The sequence below is a fragment of the Struthio camelus genome, chromosome 12, assembly GCF_040807025.1.
Source record: "Struthio camelus isolate bStrCam1 chromosome 12, bStrCam1.hap1, whole genome shotgun sequence".
NCBI classification, from domain to species: Eukaryota; Metazoa; Chordata; class Aves; order Struthioniformes; family Struthionidae; genus Struthio; species Struthio camelus.
Genome location: NC_090953.1, coordinates 1,867,178 through 1,890,019, shown reverse-complemented (window position 1 = coordinate 1,890,019; position 22,842 = coordinate 1,867,178). Strand labels below are relative to the sequence as shown.

At 40.8% G+C, this 22,842-nt stretch overlaps 1 protein-coding gene across 8 annotated transcripts; it reads left to right on the top strand.

Moving 5' to 3' along the window:
* The first annotated feature begins 1,002 nt into the window (after positions 1–1,002).
* KIF23 (kinesin family member 23) lies at positions 1,003–19,057 on the top strand. 8 transcript variants are annotated; one of them, XM_068958035.1, is made up of 24 exons: positions 1,039–1,175; positions 1,265–1,331; positions 1,435–1,563; positions 2,962–3,067; positions 3,825–3,961; positions 4,594–4,703; positions 5,297–5,467; positions 6,418–6,459; positions 6,910–7,022; positions 7,156–7,277; positions 7,853–7,955; positions 8,285–8,364; positions 8,448–8,567; positions 9,103–9,262; positions 9,827–9,994; positions 10,204–10,361; positions 10,758–10,931; positions 11,662–11,841; positions 12,193–12,498; positions 14,541–14,771; positions 15,844–15,926; positions 16,223–16,304; positions 16,418–16,488; positions 18,245–19,057. In XM_068958035.1, exons 1-24 carry the CDS (start codon positions 1,165–1,167, stop codon positions 18,258–18,260), a joined length of 2,940 nt encoding a protein of 979 aa, XP_068814136.1. In that variant the 5' UTR covers positions 1,039–1,164; the 3' UTR covers positions 18,261–19,057. The 8 variants fall into 8 exon arrangements, with proteins under 8 accessions (XP_068814138.1, XP_068814141.1, XP_068814137.1 ...); XM_068958034.1 differs by having other exon boundaries at positions 1,262–1,331; XM_068958037.1 differs by lacking the exon at positions 6,418–6,459 and having other exon boundaries at positions 1,003–1,175.
* The last annotated feature ends 3,785 nt before the right edge of the window (positions 19,058–22,842 follow it).

The window sequence follows — 22,842 nt, the reverse complement described above, 5'->3', positions numbered from 1 at the left end:
AGCATGAAGAAATTTGTCTGTTTCAATATATTTTAAAACACACTTTAGGAAATGAAGGTGCCCAGAGCACCAAGTGGGTCATTCCAACAGCGGTCTGTCACAGTAGAAAAATGACAGCTTGGTGGGGTTTCTTTGTTTTCTCCTTTGCTGTTTTTTAAATGGGATTGGCTAACTTGATTTAGTTAATAGGCACTGAAGCTGATAACTGGCAGCAGTCTGTAGTTTAAGTGAGATTGAGTTCAAACGCCGGAGGCTTTTTGAGCTGCTAACCATGGTTAAAAAACAAATCATTTTACCCTTGCCAGTGCCTCGACCCCGGTTTGTCCATTTGATTTAAAAGCATGCTTCCTTGGCAGGATGCAGGCTTTTCAATGTGCTCGTTCGGCTGGATGTTTTACAGGTGTCTCAGCTCTGCATCTTAGGTTTTCGTTTCTGCCGTTAACCATTCCCTAAAGGGCTGGGAATGAGCCCATTTACCTTCCGGCAGCGGGGACGATGCGGAGGCGCTGGCCCACGGGCGCTCGCTGGATTACACCTGTCTCCACGAGCCTGAACCTCTGGTTGACCTAAGCAGATAAAGACAAATAGGAGATAAGGACCAGCCCGGGCAGCGGTCCAGGGGAGGCTCCCAACCGCTCCGACATACTGTTTCCACTCCTCACTCGAGGGAAGGACCAGTTGGCTGGTGCAAAATGGCACCGGGGTTGGGCGCGCTGAGGCGGGCAGGCCTCCCGCGCGGCTCGGGGGGCTGCAGGCCGCGGCCCCGGGCCTGACTCCGGCCCGGGGGGGCTCTCGCAGGCCCGCGGGGCCCCGGGCTCTGCTGCTGGGGCCGCTCCGGGACCGGCACCGGGGGCCGTCACCGGGCCGGGCCCAGCCGGGGAGGGCCGCGCCCGCCGGCGTCGCCATGGCAACGCGCTCCGGAGAGGAGGAGGAGAGGGAGGGGGGAACGGAACCCCTCCCCGCGCGCTTCCTACGTAACAACGCGCTGCGCGGTGACGCTCCCGCGGCCGCGCGTGCTGATTGGCCAGATTTGAATAACAGCAGGCGCGCGGGCCGCCGGCCGGGAGGGAAGTTCAAAGGCCCGGCGGTCTCGCGGCCGGCGCCCGCCTCGCACGCGACCCCCCGGCGCGCGGCCCCGCCCGGCCACCGTCCGCCGCCCGCGCCATGAAGGCGGCGTAAGTGACCCCGGGGCGGGCGAGGAGGGTTTGGGGGGGTCCCGGGGGTCCCGGCCCCCCCGCTCACGCCTCGCTCCTTCTCCCAGTAGGGCCAAGACGCCGCGGAGGCCGGTGCCGAAGAAGCCGTCCAACACCAGCCTGAAGGATCCCGTGGGGGTGAGTGCGGGGCGGCGGCCGGGCCCGGGCCCGGGCCGGTGGTGAGGGGGCCGGGGGGTCGCTGCTGCCGCCGCCGCCACAACGGGCCCCTGTCTCGCCGCAGGTGTACTGCCGGGTGCGGCCGCTCGGCCGCCCGGACCAGGAGTGCTGCATCGAGGTGATCAGCGAGACCACGGTGCAGATCCACCCGCCCGACGGCTACCGTGTGTTCCGCAACGGCGAGTACCGGGAGGTAACGTCTGCACCCCCCCCACCCCCACCCCCGGCCTGGGTTGGCCCTTTCAAGTCCTCTCTCTGTTGTCTTTGTTTTCTGCTGGCTCCTGGTATCCTCTTGTAGCGTGCAAGTCAGCGGTGCCTGTGCGGTGGGCCTCTAGAAAGGCAAATTTTCAGAAAACTAGAAGTGCAGGCTTTCCTTAGCTGTCAAATATAGCCTCTGTGTGTTAAAAGGCTTCTTTGTGGGGAGCAGAAAGGGGGTAAAAGGAGAGGGGGGAAGCAGAGCTCGCTGGTATTTAGACTTAAGGACTTTGCCCTATAGGACTAATTAAAAAAAAAAAGCAATTCTAAGTAAAGCTAATCTTAAATGAATTCAGAGTTGATATATCTCCAACTTTACACCAGGTAAAAAGCATGGTTCTCTTATTTATATAACCTGGAGGAGAAAAACGTGCCGCTTCTGTATTGGAAGTGGTGAAATGTCATGGAATGGAGAAAAGTAGGTAGCAGGTCACGCGCAGCAAGAGCTCATGTTGTTACTTGACCAATATTATGTGGTTTTAGTCCAGCAGGTGTATTGCCTAGAGAGGGAGGATTTATTTAGGTCATGCATACTGGACAAGGAGCTGGAGGACTGTGGCACTGAACATGACTTCATCGTGAAACAGTTGACTCCAAGTTCCCAACACAGAGGCGTAACTCAATAGGAGACATGGCCTTTAGGTTTCTAAGAAGAAAAATAGTGAATACCAGCTGAGATGTAGAATAGTTATTTCTGATGTCCATATAGGAAATTCTTAAAGGAAGTGTGCATAAAGCAACTTTTAAAGGCTTAAATAAGAGCCAAAAATGAATTAAAAGTTTGGTAATCAAACCTTTGTTGGAAAACTTAAAAGTGCGAATATTTACATGAGCAGGTGTCTTGATGAAGAGTGACCAGGTTCATCAAAGAACAGCATATTGAAATTCTAGGACGAAACCGAGGCTACTCTGGAAAGAGACACAAACTTAAGATTGGTTAAATGCTGGAACAACTTGACTTTGGCCATTGTGGGTCTTTCGTTGCTGAGCGCTGGAATAGGTGGTTGGGCTCAAAGCGGAAGTTTTGAGCCTGAAGCTGAAATCAGTAAGATTCTCTGGTTGCTAGGAGGTCAGGCTTTGTGATCATTCTGGTTATTTCTGAACTTAAGTTCTATGAAAATGAGACAGTTGCTGTTCTTCATTATACAAATTTGAGCTCGTTCTCAGTATACTTGTGTTGAAGCAACTGTATGTGTTCACTCACTGGTGTAATCTTAAAGTAGAATCCTTGTCTTTCTGGCAAACTGGTGAAAAATGGTTCTAAGGTATGAAGCATTTTGAAGCATCTGACTTCTGGACAAGGAATGTTTAGGGCAGCATATCTTATTTTCTTCAGACACAGTATTCATTTAAAGAAGTATTTGGCACCCTTGTTGTTCAGAAGAAGCTTTTTGACGTGGTGGCTAAACCTCTAGTGGAAGATCTAATTCATGGGAAAAATGGTAAGCAAGGACTTGTTCTTTACCACTTTTTTGTATGTCTGCTCTGCAATTTTTTTATTGCTAAACTTCTCTTATGTCAAGGTTTTTTAAGCTTCTCTAAGAAAAAATCATAAGTACTTTTTTTTTTTCCCAATGAAAATATCTGTGGTTTGTCTCCTGTATACAACATTCTTGGAAATGTTTCCTGCCTTTTGTTACTTCTGAACTTATTCGCCTGTGCTGTGGTATGCTTGCTACTTGTGTCAAGGTCTAATTTTTTGTATATCGTTAACTGGAGAAAGCTTTTTTCTGCAGAAAGGGATGACTGCTCCATCTGAAGACTGACTTCTGAAATCAATTTGTCTTTCTAGAACTTAATGTCTTGGGCAGAGTTTGATATCGCAGTGTGTTCGGCCTTGAAACATTTGGCTAATGTCAGACTCTTCAGTAATGGTATAAACCAGCCCTTTCTGTCTAGGACTTGGGAGTTAATTTGTTGTCTTCCTTCTGTTTTGCCTTCTAAATGTACCCTTCAAAAACATGGTGATAGGCATTACTAGTTGTAGTTTAAGTGTATATCAATGCAAATACTGGTATTGACTGACTAATAGTGGCTTTATGAGGGGCTGGAATAACTTGCTGTTAACTGTTCTAAAGGAGTCGTTAGTTTTCCCAAGTACGTTTGACCCGGGAAAGTCATTGAGCGGGATTATAACTGAGCATTTTTTTTTTTTTTTAAGACAGAAAGCACTATTTCATAACCTTCTGTCTCTCCTAGGCCTGCTTTTTACATATGGTGTAACAGGCAGTGGAAAAACACACACCATGACAGGATCTCCTGGTGATGGAGGACTTCTTCCTCGGTGCTTGGATATGATCTTCAACAGCATAGGACCATTCCAGGCCAAGCGATTTGTGTGTAGTTTTGCACTAACTTTTTTACACTGTTGCCCCTAACAGCCTAAAACACTAGAAAAATTATTCTATTTGAAATGTTGAACTTGTGTGTAGTCATGTAAGTTAAGCACTGGGGGGCGGGGGGGAAAGCAAACAAAAAACACCATAGGATTGGAAGAGCCGGGCAAAGGAGGCAGACATAGTAGCTAGGAGGGACATTTCATAAAAACAAGCAGTTTGGCTATTCTTGTAGTTGTTTCTCATTCTTTAACTACCTTTATTTAAAAAAATAAGAAAGAAAGAAAGAAAAAAGCTTTCTGAGCATTGGCTTCCTGTGGCTTGATCAGATTCCATGTCTACTAACATAGGAGATGATTTGGAACTTTTCTTGTTCTCAAACATCTCTGGATTTTCTGATGTCTAAAAATATTGGGAACAATGCTGAAAGCCTTTTGTAAAATATTATCTTGGAAATGTTTGTCCTCTGGTCGAATCTACTTGGAATTAGCTGGCAGATTGAGTGTTAGTGAGGGGCACAGTATTCGCTGGCTGTCAGACAGCTTGATCACATAACTTGTGTTTTGCTGGCCAGCACCTTATGTTCTCTAGTGTCTGTCGTTATATTGTCTAAATGTATATTCACTGCTCAGGTTTTTAAGCTTGATGACAAGAACGGTGTGGATGTTCAGTGTGAAGTAGATGCTCTATTAGAGCGACAGAAAAGAGATGCAATGCCTGTTCCAAAAACTCCATCTGGCAAGTAAGTAGCTATTGTAATATGCAGAATGAATTAGTTAATGTAAATATTATTCTGAAATTCTAGTCTTTGTTATTTAGTCTCTTGACCCTTCCCTTGAAAAAAGGAGGAAAAAAATATTAATGAAAGTTAATATATTAAACTTTCTTATGGTTTGAGGAATTGTGTAGTAAGTATTTAAATTGGAAGATTTAGAATCAGGCAACTTAATTCTATCTTTGTACCTGTACCATCCCATGAGTAAAATGCAATGATTTCACTCAGCAGTGATACTGGAAGGTTAAACGTGAGGATGTTCTGCCAAAGAAGTGAGATTGTTGAATGAAAGATGACACAAATGCAAACTATCCAGGAATTCTGCAAGGCATTTCTTGCTGCAGTACAGCAGTGACAGCTGAAAATTGATATATGTGAACTTTTCAGAGTGCTTTTTTAATCTTACTTAATTAAAAATTGGATGTTTTGGCTGTAGTTTCTAGTGTGAGAATCATGCTCTCTGCCCGTAGGCTTACTTTTTAACTCTGCAGTCACTGTCTATAGGGTGTTAGCTGGCTGTCAGTGCTTCGTTACAATTGTTTGTTCTGTGTGTTCAACAGACGACAAATAGATCCAGAATTTGCTGATATGATCAATGTGCAAGATCACTGCAAAGTGGAAGAAGTTGATGAAGATAACGTCTATAGTGTCTTTGTCTCCTATATAGAGATCTACAACAACTACATATATGACCTCTTGGAGGAAGCTCCCTTTGATCCTATAAAACCAAAGTAAGTTTTATGAATGCTCTTATTGCCTCTTTGTTACGCTTTTATGGGAATAATACTACTACTTTGTGGCTGCAGTCTTGCCAGGTCTGGCTCAACGCCATAACGTGAGAAAGGTGATGGTCGAGGAGTCTAGACAATAGTATTTAAGTGTGCCAAGTACTGATGGCCTCTTTGTTGCTGCTTCTAAGACTTAGTGCTCTCTTCCTTAGTATAATAGCAGATCAATAAGTGAATATTTGATTTGTTAGCCAGCTTGTTTTACCCTACTGAGATTCTAAGCCTGCTCATGCTATTCTGTAAGTAGTATTCCTAGCAGATGATGGCAACTAGAAGAGCAAGCCATTCCATAGCTGCTGTTTTCCCCCTTGAAGCAGTGTATTTGGGCGAAAGCTACTTTTTGTTGTTACTTACAGTTAAGGCCAGTTTGCATATTATTTCTCTTGATGCTGACCGTTTCTACAGAAACAGAGATGGATAGTGTCTTAAATGAATTTTGGCCATTATGTGGAAAGGCGTGAACTTGGGTGGTGCTCAAAATTGGTGAATATTGGGACCTTTGGAAAAACAGTCTGGAAGTTAAAATTTGACTCTGAACGTGTTTGTTTTTAATTCTAAAACTATTAAAAAAACCCTATACATATCTATTGGCATACATGTTAATTAGAGAGTTGGCCAATCTATAAAGATTAACTAGAGCAAAACAAGCCATTGCACAGAAATATCAAGAGCTAGCTCTAGGATAGTGCTTTGAAATGAGTTTGAATGTCTATGAATGCTTTTTAAAGAAGGGTTAAGGTAGCTGGTTTAGTATCTTGCTTATCACGTCCATAAATCAGCCTAGGAAGGATCTTAAAATATTCCCATTTATGGAAACTGCAGTGTATTAAATATGAAATAGTTCTAGACAAAAGCTGAATGATTTAATATTTTTAACCCTGTTTTTTTGGTAGGTGGAACAATTGCAACACTCCTGTGCGAAATGGTGACTTTATGTATGTGCATAAGCATATTATTAACAATAATGGAAAGTGGAATTGTTTCATGGTAGAAGCAGAAAATGAACTCAGACTGACTCTGTATCTTTTCTTGCTTTACTATCAAACCCAGAATGCTTTTGAAGCCATCTTGCTTCTGTATGAGCATATGCATGTAGAAAAAACAATAGCTGCCATCCAAACCCGTGATTTCCAGTAAGAACTGCAATTAGATGTAGCCTCTAAATTAAAGCAGTAGCTGAAGTGTAACTAATCCTGGCTGATTGTGTGTCCATGTATTTGTACTTCTTCTTCCATCTGCTGTATGGATAATTGATGTGTTCAGTCTGAATTTTGTATTTAAACAAAAGAAAATTTGCATGACACAAAATGTACTGTTGTATATAAAACTCCTCTCAGTTTTAGGTTTCTTTTTTGTTTTTTTTTTGTTTTTTTCCCCTCTTTAAGACCTCCACAATCCAAAACACTGCGTGAGGACCAGAATCACAACATGTATGTCACAGGATGCACAGAAGTAGAGGTGAAATCTACAGAAGAAGCTTTTGAAGTGTTTTGGAGAGGTAAATAATCTTAAAATATAACTTTTAAAATTCAGTAAAGACGTGTAATCTTTCTCCCTCTCATAGTGAAAACAGAATTCACTTTGCCAAGTGGCAAGTCTGTTAAATCTTTTTTTGTTCTTTTGTTTAACAGGTCAAAAGAAAAGGCGTATTGCAAATACTCAGCTGAATCGAGAATCTAGTCGCTCTCACAGTGTTTTTATAATAAAGTTGGCTCAGGCACCCCTAGATGCAGATGGAGATAATGTGCTACAGGTGAATTCATGAGCAGACTATTAAAGAAGTAGTGTGTGTATGTACATGTATGTGTGGGTTAGAAAAAGTAGTGAACCTTGCAGCGTGGCCTCCCTAAACAGTGACCTTGTCTTGATCATATGCATCTGCTAGTTAGCAATTTCATTTTGAAGCAAATCAGACTTTTAAAATTTCTCAGATCTCTGACAGAATGAATCTTTTCTTTATAATAAAAGTAGAGCATTAAAATGGGGAGTAAAACTGCTTATTTCCTTGTTCTTTACCTCTGTTTCTCTTGAGCTAGAACTATTAAGCATATGAAACAGAGAGGCAAAACAAGTGCACTTGTTTTGGGCCACAAAATAGATGTAACAAAGAATTTGAAAAACTTATGCACTAAAAAGCTAGTGGTGGACAGCTTCTTGCATTAAGGATTATAAAAATTCCCTCAAACGTTGTCTGAAGTTGCAACATAGGATCTTTTAAGTTTGCATGCTGGTTTTGGATTGTGAGGGTTCCCCCCTTTACCCCACCCTTAGAAGGTAGGGAACACAGTGCTAATCATTAGCCTAACATAATTTTGCTTCCTGTAATAGGAGAAAGAACAGATCACTTTAAGCCAGCTGTCCTTGGTTGATCTAGCTGGAAGTGAAAGAACTAACAGAACTAAAGCTGAAGGGAACAGGTTGCGTGAAGCAGGTATGTACCACGTTTAGACAGCCCATTAACAGTATATACTAATAAATGCTCTTATTCAAGTATTAGTCTGCCTCCTAGCAAAAAAAAAGGGGGGGGAGTTGAAGTGTTCTCTTCTGATGTTCAGTTATCTGATCTGAAGGTCTTAAATCCTCAAGTTTGGAAATCAGAAATTTATTTGTAGCATTAAATTCATGGCTACTTCGGACTAATTGGAGCTGTAACAAATCTTAAGAGTCTAGGCAATTTATTTTTAAGTAAACTGCTAAATAATTTGGAAACATTATTCAAACGGCTGCTTAAGGAGCTCTTTATCTTTTTTTTATTTTTAGGTAATATTAATCAATCACTAATGACATTAAGAACGTGTATTGAAGTTCTACGGGAAAACCAGATGTATGGAACAAATAAGGTAGGCAACAGATCATCTGATTGTCTTCTGATGAAGATCTGGTTTAATGAAAGCTTACTAGATCTTTATGTATTTATTTTAAGATGGTTCCATACAGAGATTCCAAGCTGACTCATCTCTTCAAGAACTATTTTGATGGTGAAGGAAAAGTACGTATGATTGTGTGCGTCAATCCTAAAGCTGAGGACTACGAGGAAAGCTTGGTAATTTCCTTGCAGCTCTTCTCTCCTACTCTTCTTCTTTTTCATGTTTATCATCAAATTACTGCACTTGTTTAGCGGGATATAGGAAGGGTAATCTTTGTTGCTTGGACTCCTCATGTAATCAAATATATTACCATTGGGTAGCTGTGCCCTTAAGTCTCATTTTTCCTTTTAAAAATTGCAGCTATACTTGCCCAAAAAATGGGAAAGGTCGTCTTATTTACAAAAGTTCAAACCCACAGCAATGTTTAAGTGCTCAATTCCCACCATGGAAGTAGCTGCAAGAACGTCAGCGCAGACGTTTGCGCAGTCAGTTTCACGGTTCCTTGAGGGTGGGATGGAGGCTGGGCGGGGGGCTGTGTTCCTGAGAGGGTTTTTGGATACTCTAAAACTGCAAGCTTTGTAGCTGGGAGCTACCTGGTATTATAGCTTGATAATGTCTCTAATGCTTTTATTGATCTAATATTACTTTCAAATGCGCTTTGGACTCGTTCTGTTTAGTTTCATTGTTAAGCTTACTTTTGTTCTTTTGTAGCAAGTCATGCGATTTGCAGAAATGACTCAGGAAGTTGAAGTTGCAAGACCTGTTGATAAACCACTCTGTGGCTTAACACCAGGGCGGCGCTTTAGGAATCAAGCCTTTAGAGAAGAACTTTCACGGAAACTGGAGATTCGAGGTGGTCCAATAAACGGAGGTAAGTACTAAAATGTTAGGGGATTACAGCACATGCTTTCTTGTTTGTTGGGGATGAATGCTATTTGAAAAACAAACGATCCAGGCCTTAAAAGTGCAAAAGAAACTTAATTTACCTATTAGTTGTGATCTTGTTCTGCATTATGTACATCTGATTTGCTCTTTCTATACTGCACTGCAGCACTACTTTTACAATAACTGGACTTTATACTACAAGTGTCAGAGTAATTTTTTGTTATTGGTGATGAGTTGAATTCGTGGTCCTGTTAGTGCAGCTGCTGAAAGAAAACTGTTGTGCTGAGGATGATACTTTGTTTTTGTATGCTTAGGGCCTACTTTAGAATACCTCCAGGCAACTCCTGCTTTCTAAAGTAATGAATCAAGAATGTCACGTTTAATCTTTCCTCAAATACTGTCATCTCTTCTGAAAACTTCTGGTTCTCATTAATTATTCTGTCTACTTCATAATGCTATGGAATGAATGATGTGTGGCTATGCATCATCGAATGGAATTTTTTCCATTCTGTAGCTTGTTGACAGGCTTTCTTGGCTTTAAATGTTACAGAAACAGAAGAGCAATCTGTTTCAGAAATGCTTTTGCAGAGCTTTCCTCCATTGCCTTCATGTGAACTATTGGATGTTAATGATGATCAAACACTTCCAAAGCTTATTGAAGTCCTGGAAAAACGCCATAAGCTACGACAAATGTTGTCAGAGGAATTTGCCAAAAATGGTAAGAATTTGAACATCAGTGTTGAAATAGGCTTTTGGCTTGCTTATTACTGTCCAGGGATGTCTTCTGTACCAACACAAAATAAATACCTTGTCACTATGGTTTAGAAAGCCTTTGTTTGGGGTAATGAAATAGGTGGTGGGAGTGGAAGAACTTTTGCATATTTCGGGGATAGAGTGAAAAGATAAAATATATTGATTCTCTTGCAGTGCTTGCATTTAAAACTATGCTGCAAGAATTTGATTCCAGCGTTGTATCCAAGGAAAACTATATTCAAGGAAAACTGTCTGAAAAAGAGAAAATAATAGCAGGACAGAAAATGGAGCTAGAACGCCTGGAGAAGAAAACTAAAACTTTGGAATACAAGGTCAGGGTTTTTTTTCAATGTCTAAAGCTACACAATTCCTCAACACAAAAGGAATTTCCTACCTACCACTTTGCAAAGTTGTTGACATCAGAAGTTACTTGTAAGATAGATATTAAAAATGAGATTAAAATTTTTTTCTGGGAAACTGTAACAGAATGTTTTTAGCTTTTTGGCTTTCCTATTAGGTGAGGCTTTTCTCAGTGCATTGAGATGCGTAACTAACAAGAAAGTTGTAAAATATCCCAAACTTTTTGGAATTAGGAGTGTTTGGGTATACTTACACAACTGCTAATATTGTCTCATACTTGTTAACTTGATCAAATATGACTATCGTTCTCGGGCTTAGATGGCGGTGCTTGTAAGAAGCATAGCCAAGTCCTCCCTCTCTTCCTCCAGATTGAGATTTTAGAGAAAACTGCTACAATTTATGAAGAAGACAAACGTAATCTCCAGCAAGAACTAGAAAGCAAGAGCCAGAAATTGCAACGTCAAGCTTCTGACAAGCGTAGGCTGGAGGCACGATTGCAAGGCATGGTGGCAGAAACGACCATGAAATGGGAGAAGGAGTGTGTAAGTGCACTGTCATATCTGTTAGAAATGCATAATGGAGCAATGCTAAGTTATATGTGTAATGGGTAGTGATTTTGGTTGTAAGTTCTTCCTTTTTTTTTTTTTTTTTTTTTCTTAAGTAGCATTAAGACTGAAGATGTCTGGCTTTAAGTATGGACTTAAACATTTTTAACTTCATTTTATATCCAAACATATCACATTTATATTCCTCGAGGACTTCTGATACAGCTAACAATGCTCTTGAGCAATTCCTCGTTTCATTTCAATATTTAGAATTTGTTTCTTGGGTTTCTGCCTCTTTAACTGCAGGAGTGATTCTCATGTTCTGTCAGTTATCATCAGGAGCCTACTATCAGAGTTTCTACTTTCTCCTTATTGCATACACTCTTGCTCAGATATGCGCTTGACATGCCTTAAGGAAAGGAAAGCTGAGGGATTAACTTTAGTACTGTAAATTCATACCTCAGGACCACTGATAGAACTATAGTTAGACATACTTCCGTTTGTCGTAATTCAGGAGGCAAAGCGTTTATAGTATTAAATATGGTACTGTTCTGGAATTTGGCAAGTCCATTTTTACTTGATTTGCCGTTATCTGCAATAGCTTATACCTTAATAGGGAAAAGATTTAATTCCGTCTGGAATATATGATTCCCTTTAAACTTACAGTACAATTTCCTGCTTGTGCCTCTGCGTAACACACTTCACGCTTTTTCCTCACTTCTCACAGGAACGTCGTGTAGCAGCAAAGCAGCTGGAAATGCAGAACAAACTTTGGGTCAAAGATGAAAAACTGAAGCAACTGAAAGCCATTGTTACTGAACCAAAGAATGAAAAACCAGAGAGGCCCTCGCGAGAAAGAGACAGAGAGAAGCCTGTTCAGAGATCAGTGTCTCCTTCACCAGTACCTGTAAGTTGCCTATGAAACACTTGACACGGGGACAGGTGTCCTTACAAGGAACGAACTAAAATGCAGACCACCTGTCTTAGTGACTATAAAAGGCTCTCAAGCACAGAATTCAAACGACTAACCTTTGAATTCTTCTCCAGTTGTATTTATCAGTGTTCGTTGTTTGTGCTGCTACCTTTCAGTGCTCGTAGTATTGGAAGAATACCTGATTCTTAATGCTGTCACTGAAACACACTAACTATCCAAAACCATAAGCTGAATTGAATGCAGATAATGTGCAGCGTGATACTGTTTTACTGGCTTAAGTTGACAGTTCTGTATGTTCACTAACTTCTTTCCTGTTCTCTCTAGCCTTCTAGTAATTGCATTACTCAGGTCTCTAACAGCCAGCGACTCGTGAGCAACCCACAGGTGCACAGGCGTTCTAATTCTTGTAGCAGCATTTCTGTGGCATCCTGTATTACGGAATGGGAACAGAAAATCCCTTCACACAAGCATACCAGTGGCACTCCTAATGCAAGGAGTAGACAACAAGAACCAGAACAAAGTAGAAACTATAATGCCTCAGACAGAAGGCGAGGGATGTACTGGACTGGAGTCGTTGAGGTTCCCAGACGTAGAGATGAGCTAGAAATAGAAGAGGACCAATGCTGCAGGGTTAGTGCTGCTCCTGTCAAAAGCTAAATGTAGCGTTGCTTAGCCTGGCTCAGAAGCTCATCTTACCTGCTCTTTTATATGGAGCACACCTGAAACGAATTGGAACTCATTCCATAATGTATTTCTCATAGGACAGTATTATTTCCAAGCTGAGTCTCATTATTCATTCTGTTTGACTTCTTAATTTGACATTTAAAAATTGCTTAAAAGCAGTGTGCCTATCTCTTGCTAGCATGTGGATAGCTCTCGTAAGGAATTCTGAACTAGCTAGAACTTTTCTCTGGCTATGAATGTCCTTTTTTTCCAATATGTGTCTGTCTCCTCAGATCTGTCCGACAGTCTGCAATTTACCATAGCCTGCTTGGGCAGCTTAAAAGGTGGTCTTATGAGCCATTTGTACAAATGTCTACTGGAAATAGTGCTTCAACAAGCATCTCACTTGTATGAATATTAAGTTTGCTCTTAGAATATTCTTTCCAAGCATTCATGTGTGTGCTAAAACCGGGGGCTGCTTTGACACTTGAGACGTTCTCTCTCTTTAAATTGATGTGTGCAAATGTTCGCATCAGTGATGCGTTATAGCTCTGTTGCAGTGGCTCAGGAAAATCTAAAAGAATTGTACAAAAGAAACTAAATCAGCCTTCTCGAGAGCACTTCTCAAGAGGAGGAAAGTTTCTCACGGTATGATTCGTTTTCAGTAATGTCTTCAAAATTTCTGTTACTTGCTAGTCCTTTGAAATAACAGGTGTGCTTTTAAGCTAATGCTGTTCCAATTAACTAACACATGAACCACTGTTAGCAGAGTAAGGGATGTGGATGGTCTCTCTTACAGTAAAATGTGATCAGTAGTATTGTGCCCTTAGGGCATAACTTTTGAGGCAGCTTGGCAAAACTATTTCCAAAGAGCATCAACAGAAACCAGTACTTGCTCACTAAAAGGGGGGGAAGAAAAAAAAAAGTTTTGAATTTTTTCTTCAATGAAAAACTCTTATTGAAAGCAGCATGTCTCTATTAATTTTTTTAAGAGCTCTTTAGATTTGTAAGAGGTATATCTATTGCTAAAAATCATAATTGGTGCTCACCACATAAAAAGTACAGTGGGTAGGATTTGCACTTACAAGTTTGGGTTATGTGACTTCTCTATGATTCAGAGAGGTCTGTAAAATTAGTGTGTAAATGGAACAGGGAGAGCCTACAGATATTCTTTCCAAAGCCCAACAATGCTTCGAGAACTTTTCGATGGTCTTTCTAGTTTTGCATGTTTATGAGCAAAAATGCCACCACTCCCAAAGAAGGGAGTAGAGCTGATCCTTGGCATGATATTATTTCAGTACTTTTTTTCATTGAAAAATCTTGAAGAGATCCAGTTTAAGCAAGTTATTGCTGGTTATCTGAGTCCTCTGTTTTTCCTAAGCGTCTGACAGTAATGTTTATGAACACAGTAAAAATACACTAACTTCAGTCACTCCTATGGGTTTTCAACAGCTGAGTTCAGAAGCAGCAGTACTAGCGCAGGGAGATATTTCCTCTTGCTCTGCTCAATTTACTGAAAAGTACTGTGAGGCCTTACATCCTTTAGCGATGTTAGAAACCCATACTTAATCTGCTTCCTTTGCTACCACAAAAATCACTTACTTGATCCAGGAATGCACCCATGGAAACCTATTTCAAACTTTTCTCTTTTCAGGTGGGTTAATGTGTCTATAACAATCAGATTTGATGTGGAAATTTGGGAGGAGCAAAAGATACGTGTGTCCTCCTTGAGAAAACGTTACTATGTATGGAATACAACTGATTAAATAACACTTAACTGAAACTGACAAACAATAGAAATTGCCATAGGAAAAAAATCCATTAATCTTACGCAAGGTGCTCTGTAATGGTGTCTTTCAGGATGGATTCTGAAAGTACTTGAGGAATGAAACTGTGATCTTAATACAAATATGTTTTAACCAGACCTGAAAAGCTCACTTCTGCTAATGATATCCTTTGAGAAATTTACTGTGTGCTGATTTCTTATGATTCTCTTCTACTCTGATCAGAACGCACCTCCCGTTCGTCTCAGACACAGACGGTCGCGCTCAGCTGGGGAGAGATGGGTGGATCATAAGCCACCTTCTAATCTGCCCACTGAAACAGTCATGCAGCCGCATGTCCCTCATGCCATCACAGTAGCGGCTGCAAGTGAAAAAGCACTAGCTAAGTGTGACAAGTATATGCTGACACACCAGGAGCTAGCCTCTGATGGGGAGATTGAAACAAAACTAATTAAGGTAAAGAAAATACCCTCATGGTAGATGTGTGATAACCCTGTCAACTCCTATTTTTGACAATGTATTTGTGCTACAGTCTTATTAGCTTGCAAAAAGGAACGTTTGACTGAATGTGCCAAGAGGTTTAATTTGAAAGTTTTGTGATGTTGGATTCAAGGTAGCTTTGGAATCTGAAAATGTTTTTCTTGAACTTTGTCTTTACTTTATGCAAGCTTGTTTTCTTGGAAAGCAGTTAAGGTATTGGGGGGGGGGGGGAAATGTGTGGGCTGTGTGTGTCCCCCCCACCACCTTAGTTAAATGCAATAACCCATTTGTAGTGGAAATGTCTTAGCTGCTTGTAATTGCAGCTAATTCTGAGGAGTTAGTCTTACTGGAGTGATATTATTTGATTTCAATTAGCAGCATGAATAAGCTTACTGCAGTGACGGATGCTCAAGTGCTCCAGAACACAACTTCCAGTATTAAACTGACAAACCAATTGTTGAAATTGCAAGTGTTCAAAGCCTAGGCTATGTTTGCGTCTCAACGTACTGACTGTAATTGCTTAAGGTGAATTGGGAGCCCTTTCTAATTCAGAGTAAGGAATTCGTTTCTGGAACATGAGTCCACTTTTCCTGTGGTTATGGCCCTTGCAGTATTTTCTTTAAACTTCAAAGAAGCAACAATCCTTGCTCTAAGGTAACCTTAGAGCTCTTGGTTATGTTTCCAGAAGTGAAGCCTCACATAGATGACAGCATAGCTGTTCATGCTGTGGAATGGAAAGTTTGAGCCCATGACGTGGTTTGTGTCTGTAATATACTTGATCATCACTATCATGCAGAAGTTTTTTTGAGGTAGTAACTGCTCCCTGGATGTTTTGCATGATCATTAGGGAAAATGATGTTCACTCTTAATTTCCCTGTATGTAATAGGGGAGGCTGGGGGAAAAGATAATAGTGCATATATTCTTGCTGGCTACCAACCTGCAAGGAAATAACAGCTGTAAGCCCTTAAGTTTTCATGTGAAAACTTGCACTGGTAGCCATCATATTGATCTAATGGCTGTAACTTGGTAACTGATTTTGACTTCCAGGGTGATGTTTTCAAAACCAGGGGTGGTGGACAGGCTGTCCAATTCACAGAGATAGAGACTCTAAAGCAAGAATCTCCAACTGGGTGAGTTGTGTTCTTAATTTTAGGTTCTGACACTTTGAGTCATGTCTTTCAAATAATGCATGTGTAACTGATTTTGATCCAAATGATTGAACAGAAAGTTGTTGCATTGAATTGAAATCATATAGAAGTAACTTGGGGAAAGCTTCTTATAGATGGAGCTGCTGGTAAGGCTGATCTGCTGCTAGGAACAAAGTTCTCAAATATTTCTTTAGACAATAGAACGTATTTGCTTGTATATAAGAATCTACCAAAATGCATGGCGTTCCGTAATGTTTTTCTCCCTCCTCCTCCTTCAGTCGAAAGCGAAGATCATCACCTTCCAATCCTTATCCACCAGAGGAGGCTGCAGACTCTGAATGGACTGATGTAGAAACCAGAGTAAGCTACAAAGGAGGGAGGGGGGCATCTCATGCTTGATTTGGGTGAGAATTTGGAGTGATGATGGTAGCTGGGATTTTTTGGCAATAGAGTCTGACTCTGTGTTTTCTCAGTGCTCTGTGGCGGTGGAGATGAGGGCAGGATCTACTCTTGGACCTGGATATCAGCATCATGCTCAGCCCAAGTAAGCGCATCTCTTATCTGTAGCTGGGCTATTGAGTTCCTGTTCTAATATTTCAGGATTAATATGAAGCTTGATGACATCTGAAATGAGACTTTTTTTTTCTTCTCCCTCTCCACTTGACTACAATGCCTTTACTGCTTTAGATTTGGTGTGCACACCCCTTTAAACACGCCTGTCCCTCCTAGAGTATTAGTATTGAAAATGAACTGGTGATATATTTGTAGGAGATTTTTGCCCAGGAGACATGATAAAAGTTCTGCTTAAATTCTGGCCTGCGGTGTAGTGAGCAGAATGTCAAGTTTGATCTTATCCTTTAGCAGCAAATCGGAGTGGACTAACTGGGCTATAAAAAGTTGGACTGGAACGATGGGGCACCTGGCAGATGAAAAGTGGAATAGTTAGAAACAGCAGTAACAAAATCTGCTAAACTGTATCGCTCTTCTCCACCTTCCTTAGCCTTCATCAGATGCTGATGTAGCAAAAAAAAAAAAGTATCTAAAGGTATAAAAATAAGGTTGCGAATACCTTATTATTCATTTCAGTATTAGGGTGGAAACTGAGGCAACTGTGGATAATGCCTAAGGGTAAACTTGAATGTAGCTAATATTCCAGCTGCTATCAGCTGTACAACTGCTAAAGGCCTCTGTTAGGGAAGCATTGGCTCTAGTCACGACTGGAAAAAAACCTTCCTTTTGTTCAGATGTGTGGTCTAACAATCGGAACTCTCAAGTCTGTCTTGTCATTCTCTGTCTGGATGAGATGAGTGTTGGTTGCACCCATAGGTTTAAACATATCAAATCAGAAGTCCCAGTTCCTAGAAGAAAATCCAAATGACCGCTGCAGTTTGTAAAGTCAGAGCCCAGCATTTGAGCCCTGCATCCAACAAAGCACTTTGACCAAAAAAAAAAAAAAAAAAAAAAAAAAAAGCTTCAGATAAGAAAGCTTCAGATAAGATAGCTTTACTAACCTAGGTACTTGAGAACAGAATTCAATATCCAGATTTGGCCTCTTGCAGATAGGTGCTGGCAGTGCTCTGGAAGTGACCTATTCAACTCAGGGAAGAAAATTTGCAGTTTTACAAGACCTGTTTACAGGCAGGAGAGAGGGCTGGAGAGGTAAAGAGATTTCTATGAAGCCAAAATCAACCACATTGGTTGCATTTGGAACCCGAATAGTGAAACTACTGGTTTTCTACTATACTTTAGTACCACAGCTGTTGTCTTTGATGTTGCTCTTTTGTGTAGTGTGTATCTCTATTACATAAAAGTATAGAATTGTAGTGGAAAGCTATTTCAAGGAGCATCTGAAACAGGTAATCCCTGTTTCACACAAAGTCACAAACATGTGCTTGTCATCAACTTAGCATATGTTTTATTACATCTCTCACTAGAATCTGGGACCTGCTCATGGCTGCTACTGCTACTTGCAGCCTTGCTACAGCCTTGTAATACAATACTAAATCCTTTACTTTGTCTGTGTATTGAAGTGGAACTTTTATTTTATTTCAATTATTTAATAAGTTTATTTAAACTTTGTTTTTAGTTCACAGCTATTTTAAAAAAATAGCAACAAAACTGAGCTATTTCTTGATAAATAACCTCTTTAGTATGCTCGTGTTAATTGCAGCATTTTTCTAGCATAGGAACTATGTGAAGCTTTGTATACATCAGAATAGATAAAAAGGCTATTGACTGCGGATATGAAAAACTACTGCTATGTAAAAACTGAAAGCTGTTTGTGGCTTTTTTTCTTTTAGGCGAAGAAAACCATGAACTTATGTACTACTGCATTGGAGTCCTGTTGGCTTTTGTCAAAGGGATGTAATCTGCTGCCAGTAATAACTTGATAAAGTAACTGCTTTGTTATCACTACAGGCTTATAGTTTTATAATGACCTATACTAGGCAGTGGTTAAATGGGAGATACTTCTTGCAAACCCAAAGAAGCATGTGCGTGTGTAGTTTCAATAGACTTGGAGGTTCTGCCACTGTGTGCTTTGGACTTCTGAAGAGCACCTCTTGTCTTGTAGGTATGAACTTGTTATTAAGCTGTATCTTTATAGACTAATAACACAAGGCCTCTGCCTTGCATATTTTTCAGCTTTTTCTTTTTAAAGTGCAAAATACTTCTATTCTGGTCACAATCCCTTCCTTTTCAGGTCTTCTGTTTTGAAGAGAGGTAAATGCTGCTATTTATTTAGGTGCAGTAATGCACTTTAGAGTGTATCTATGCCTTTTCAAATTTTATTATAACTAGCAACCGCTCAGTAATATGAATTATTTCTTGGAAGAATTACCTAGTCCCGACTGTTGAATTGACAGTGTTATTTAACGTGCAAATCAGCTTGTGAAAACAATTTCAGTCTTCACGCATTCTAAAGAAGAATACAGAGATGATAAGTAATGGTGACTTGACATCATACCTACTTCATTTTGTAGGGCAAATAAATGTTATAAATGTCTTACGTCTGTAGATATGGGGTAAGAGGGTAATGTGTTCACAAATATGGTGAGAACTTTATCTAAGTGTGGCCCTGCAAACATGGTAAAATAAATACTTTTATTCAATAACTTTTATCAAGCACGTACTTGTTACTTAGTTTTTGTAGTTTAGCCTACTCATAATTTCAGCATCCCAGCATCTTGTGCTGTATAGCAGAGCTTTGAACAGATCTCTGATTTTGAAATGCAGCTTTTGGGATACTTCTGAAATTTCAGTGAAGAAATCTGCTTGGATCCCCAGATATAAAATATTTTGGTATGCTTATCTTCAAGACTGCAAATTGCTTTTGGGGGCAGTCAGTTCCATTTTGAGTGACTGTCTGCCTCATTAAAAGATACGAAGCACTGGGCTTTTTCAGCATGAGAAAAAGAGCTTTTGTTACTATAAGTAGCTTGAAAAGCACTTTTTTTTTTTTTTTAAAGGAAATAAGTGACCAATATGAGTACCTATTTGTAGCTGGTATAAGCTAATTTCTTTCCACGTGTCCATGACAAGGCTTGTATTCTAAGGAAACGCATCTCCTTCTCCTGCTCTGTGAGCTTAAGATTCCTGTGTGGAAGAGCTGTATAGCACCAGTAGTGGTTACAGCTAACGCTGCTCTCTGAGGTAATATTAACATTCAGGTGGCTGTGGCCAGGCATGATCAAAATTTCTCTGAGAAAGCATATGATAGAGCTTTATTCTATTATGTAGCATCTTGAGCAGGCAGTGCTGCTTAATGCTTTCAGAGGCTTGGTCTTGGAAACAGAGACTGTCAGATCTTCCAGATCTGGTGTTTTCCCCTCTAATTCTGTCCTCAGCCCTTGGAGAACTAATGGTAGAGAACATAAAAGTCTGAGCTGTGGAACCGCTTGCAGGCCTCACAAAGAGTAAACTATCATCTCTGCTTTGTCTTGCTGAGTAGACGCAAACCTGAGTTAAACCAGTATAGCAGCTTCCTAGAACCTGAAACGCCTTCCAAAGGCTCATAATTATTCTTCCTGTGTGGTAGATGACTGTCTCATATACTTTGCAATTAATTTTAAAGCAGTGCATTTAAACTCTGTGACTACAGGAAGAAAAAGACATAATGCTACTACTTCTGCCATGAGTTCCCCAAGTCAAGAGAGGTAGTCTGGCTGTGCATCCTCTTTAACTTTGATTTGTAGAAAAGCAAATTCTTGTGTGATGTGTAAATCTGTGCCTGTGTGCAGTGTTGCAGAGAAGCTGTCTCATGAAGCTGGCACTGCCTGGCTTACACAGAATTAATACTACTGACAAGCTCCAAGTCTGTCATCGCTTGAACCAGGCTAGACCTGCAGATGATATGTTTTCTAATCCTGGTTCAAAAAGTTACAAGCAGAAATAGCTCCATGTGGCAGGCATGCGTTTGTTAATTGCATGTTCAAGATGCTGGCTGAAGTACAATTGTGCTTATGTTTAGTATGCAACTAATTAGTTAAATGCAGTGTATTGGAATATAGCAGATAAGGCATGAACGGCAAAGTTTTGGCATGTTGCTGGCAAAAGTAGCTGTTGGGTTGGTTGCTGCTTTCCTGCTTGTCTGTCTGACTTGAAGAAAGGCACGTTCTGATATTAATTTCTCTGTGAGCTGCTAGGGTTTTTAGTGGATAAAAAGGGTAGATCTTGAGGGAAAGGCCGAAAAGGGGAAAAAACAAAAAAACCATTTGTGTAAATGAAGTTTCTATGAGCTTGAGCTGAACAAGTAAACCCCATGCTTTATCAGTACCAGAGTTGTGGGAAGTAGCAGTGCTCTAACTGCATGTTAAGCTAATGCCGCTAGGTGGTGTGAAATAGCAATCGTCAGCTGTGGGTGTTCTAAATCCTGCGCTCCTCTTCCCTTGCTAGCACCTTGGAAGGAAGTTTTCAGAGGTGGGCTCTGCTTTGTGAGGGCCCAGGAGGATAGGAAGGGCAGCTAGCAGAAATAACGATGAAAGGAAGTTACATAGGCCCCTGCTCCTATCTCTTATATTTAAGTGAACTCCTTAACGTGCACTAAAATAGTTAAGAATTTTTATTAGCGATGAGCAAGCTCTCTTTAACTTGGATTTGGTCATCCTGTCATCAGGATAAAAGACTTTGCTAAGGAGGATATCTGTGTCCTTAACAATGCTATGAGGAAAACAGCAGCAGGGTAACAAATGATATCAAACCTGTGGGTGTTCTTTATTATTATTATTTTTTTTAATTCATAAGCCCAAACTGCCCTATAGTTAGGCTGAGAGCTGTCTCTGAAATGATGACATTGCACTAGGCCTCTGAGTAGAATTTAAGGGTAATAGTGAAGGCTGTGCTGTACTCCCTGCCTTGAAGTCTTGACTAGTGTCACCTCTGTGCAGCTAACCACCATACTGTGTGTCCCTCCTATCTTAACTATTTAACCTTTAGTTACTCAAATACTGTTATTACCTTCTGTGATGGGAAGAGAGGAAGTAGAAGATAACTTTAAAGATTGGAAAGAAACGGAACTTAAATGAGCTCTCCAGGCTCTTCAGAAGAGACTTTTGAGGGAGGGAGGATTCTTGCACTAGCAATAACAGTAGAACTTCAGTGTATCAAACTCTGTTTCCCTGGCCCAGTTCTAACAACACTTTTTCATCAGTGGAATTGCATTCAGTGCTACTCAATTGCATTCCACTGAAGGCGTTCGTGTCTTAGCGTCATCTTCACATATTTACTCTAGCACACAGTCCTGGCAGTGTTTACTCTGCAAAGATTCCTCTAAGACTCTGCTAAGCACACAATTTACTCAGCTAACAAGGGCTGGCATTTATTGTGGGTATCTTTGTGTACTTGTCATTCTTTAGTCTCCATTGACATTCAGTGGGAAGCATTAAAACAAACAGCAGCACACAGTAGGAGGGTTGCCTGTACCAATGCTCCCCTGTGAAACAGCTGAATGAGGCCTTCTGCTTAGTGTTGGCCAGAGCTGACTTCTACCAGTCTGCTGTCAATGAGGAAGAAAAAGTCTCCTTTGTTAAGGGAGTAGGCTTTTTGGAAGAAATTTCCTCTTTGGAAAATGCCTTCCTTTATTGTTTCCCGTGAGTTATGCTCTGATTGCAGCTAATGTTTTCCAAAAACAGATAAGGAAGTAGCTTTATGGAATAACTTGAAGTTCAAATTTCTAGCCAACAAGCTTTGGGGCTTTAGCCCTGAGCTTATTACTGCCCAACCAGGGACTCTGAACCCAAAGAAATCTTTAGGTCTCACTGTAACTGGAAGCTGCAGCAATATTTGTTTAGAAGATGGAGGGCTCTGTGTTGACTCTCACTTTTTCTGTGCTTGCAAAAGACAGCTGCCCTGCCAGCCTCGGTAGTAGGATATTGCAACCTGTTGTTGAGGAGAGCTCAATTATACATGGAAGCCAAGTGACCAGCATAGTGCAAATGTATGATAAATTATCTGATTAGATTTGGAATTTAAACAAGAAAATCTGCTAACTGCTCTCTCCACTCTCTTCCTCTTGGAGCTATCTCAGGTTCATTGCAGATCCTTCTCCTTATCTCTGCCAGTCTTTTCACTGAACAGCAGGATGATGCCATATTCCAGTGTGATGCTTCGCTCTATTTAGCAAAGGCTTGTAGCCTACTGGTGAAAGATCTTTGATGCTTTTGTTTCAAGTCTTGTATCTCTGATTTCTGGCTCATGCAGCTAGACGCCAGCGGAACTTCAGTGCTTCTAGTCTGCTTTGTCTCTCCACCACCAGAACAGAACTGACAAGCAATGGATTTTCTGTTTCCTGAGACCAAGGCTAGCATCAAGAGAAAAATCTCAGTCAGTTTACTCATAGTTAAGTTCCTTAACATTGCTGAATTTGCAACATCATTTGTCAGCAAACTGTGCCACCATATTT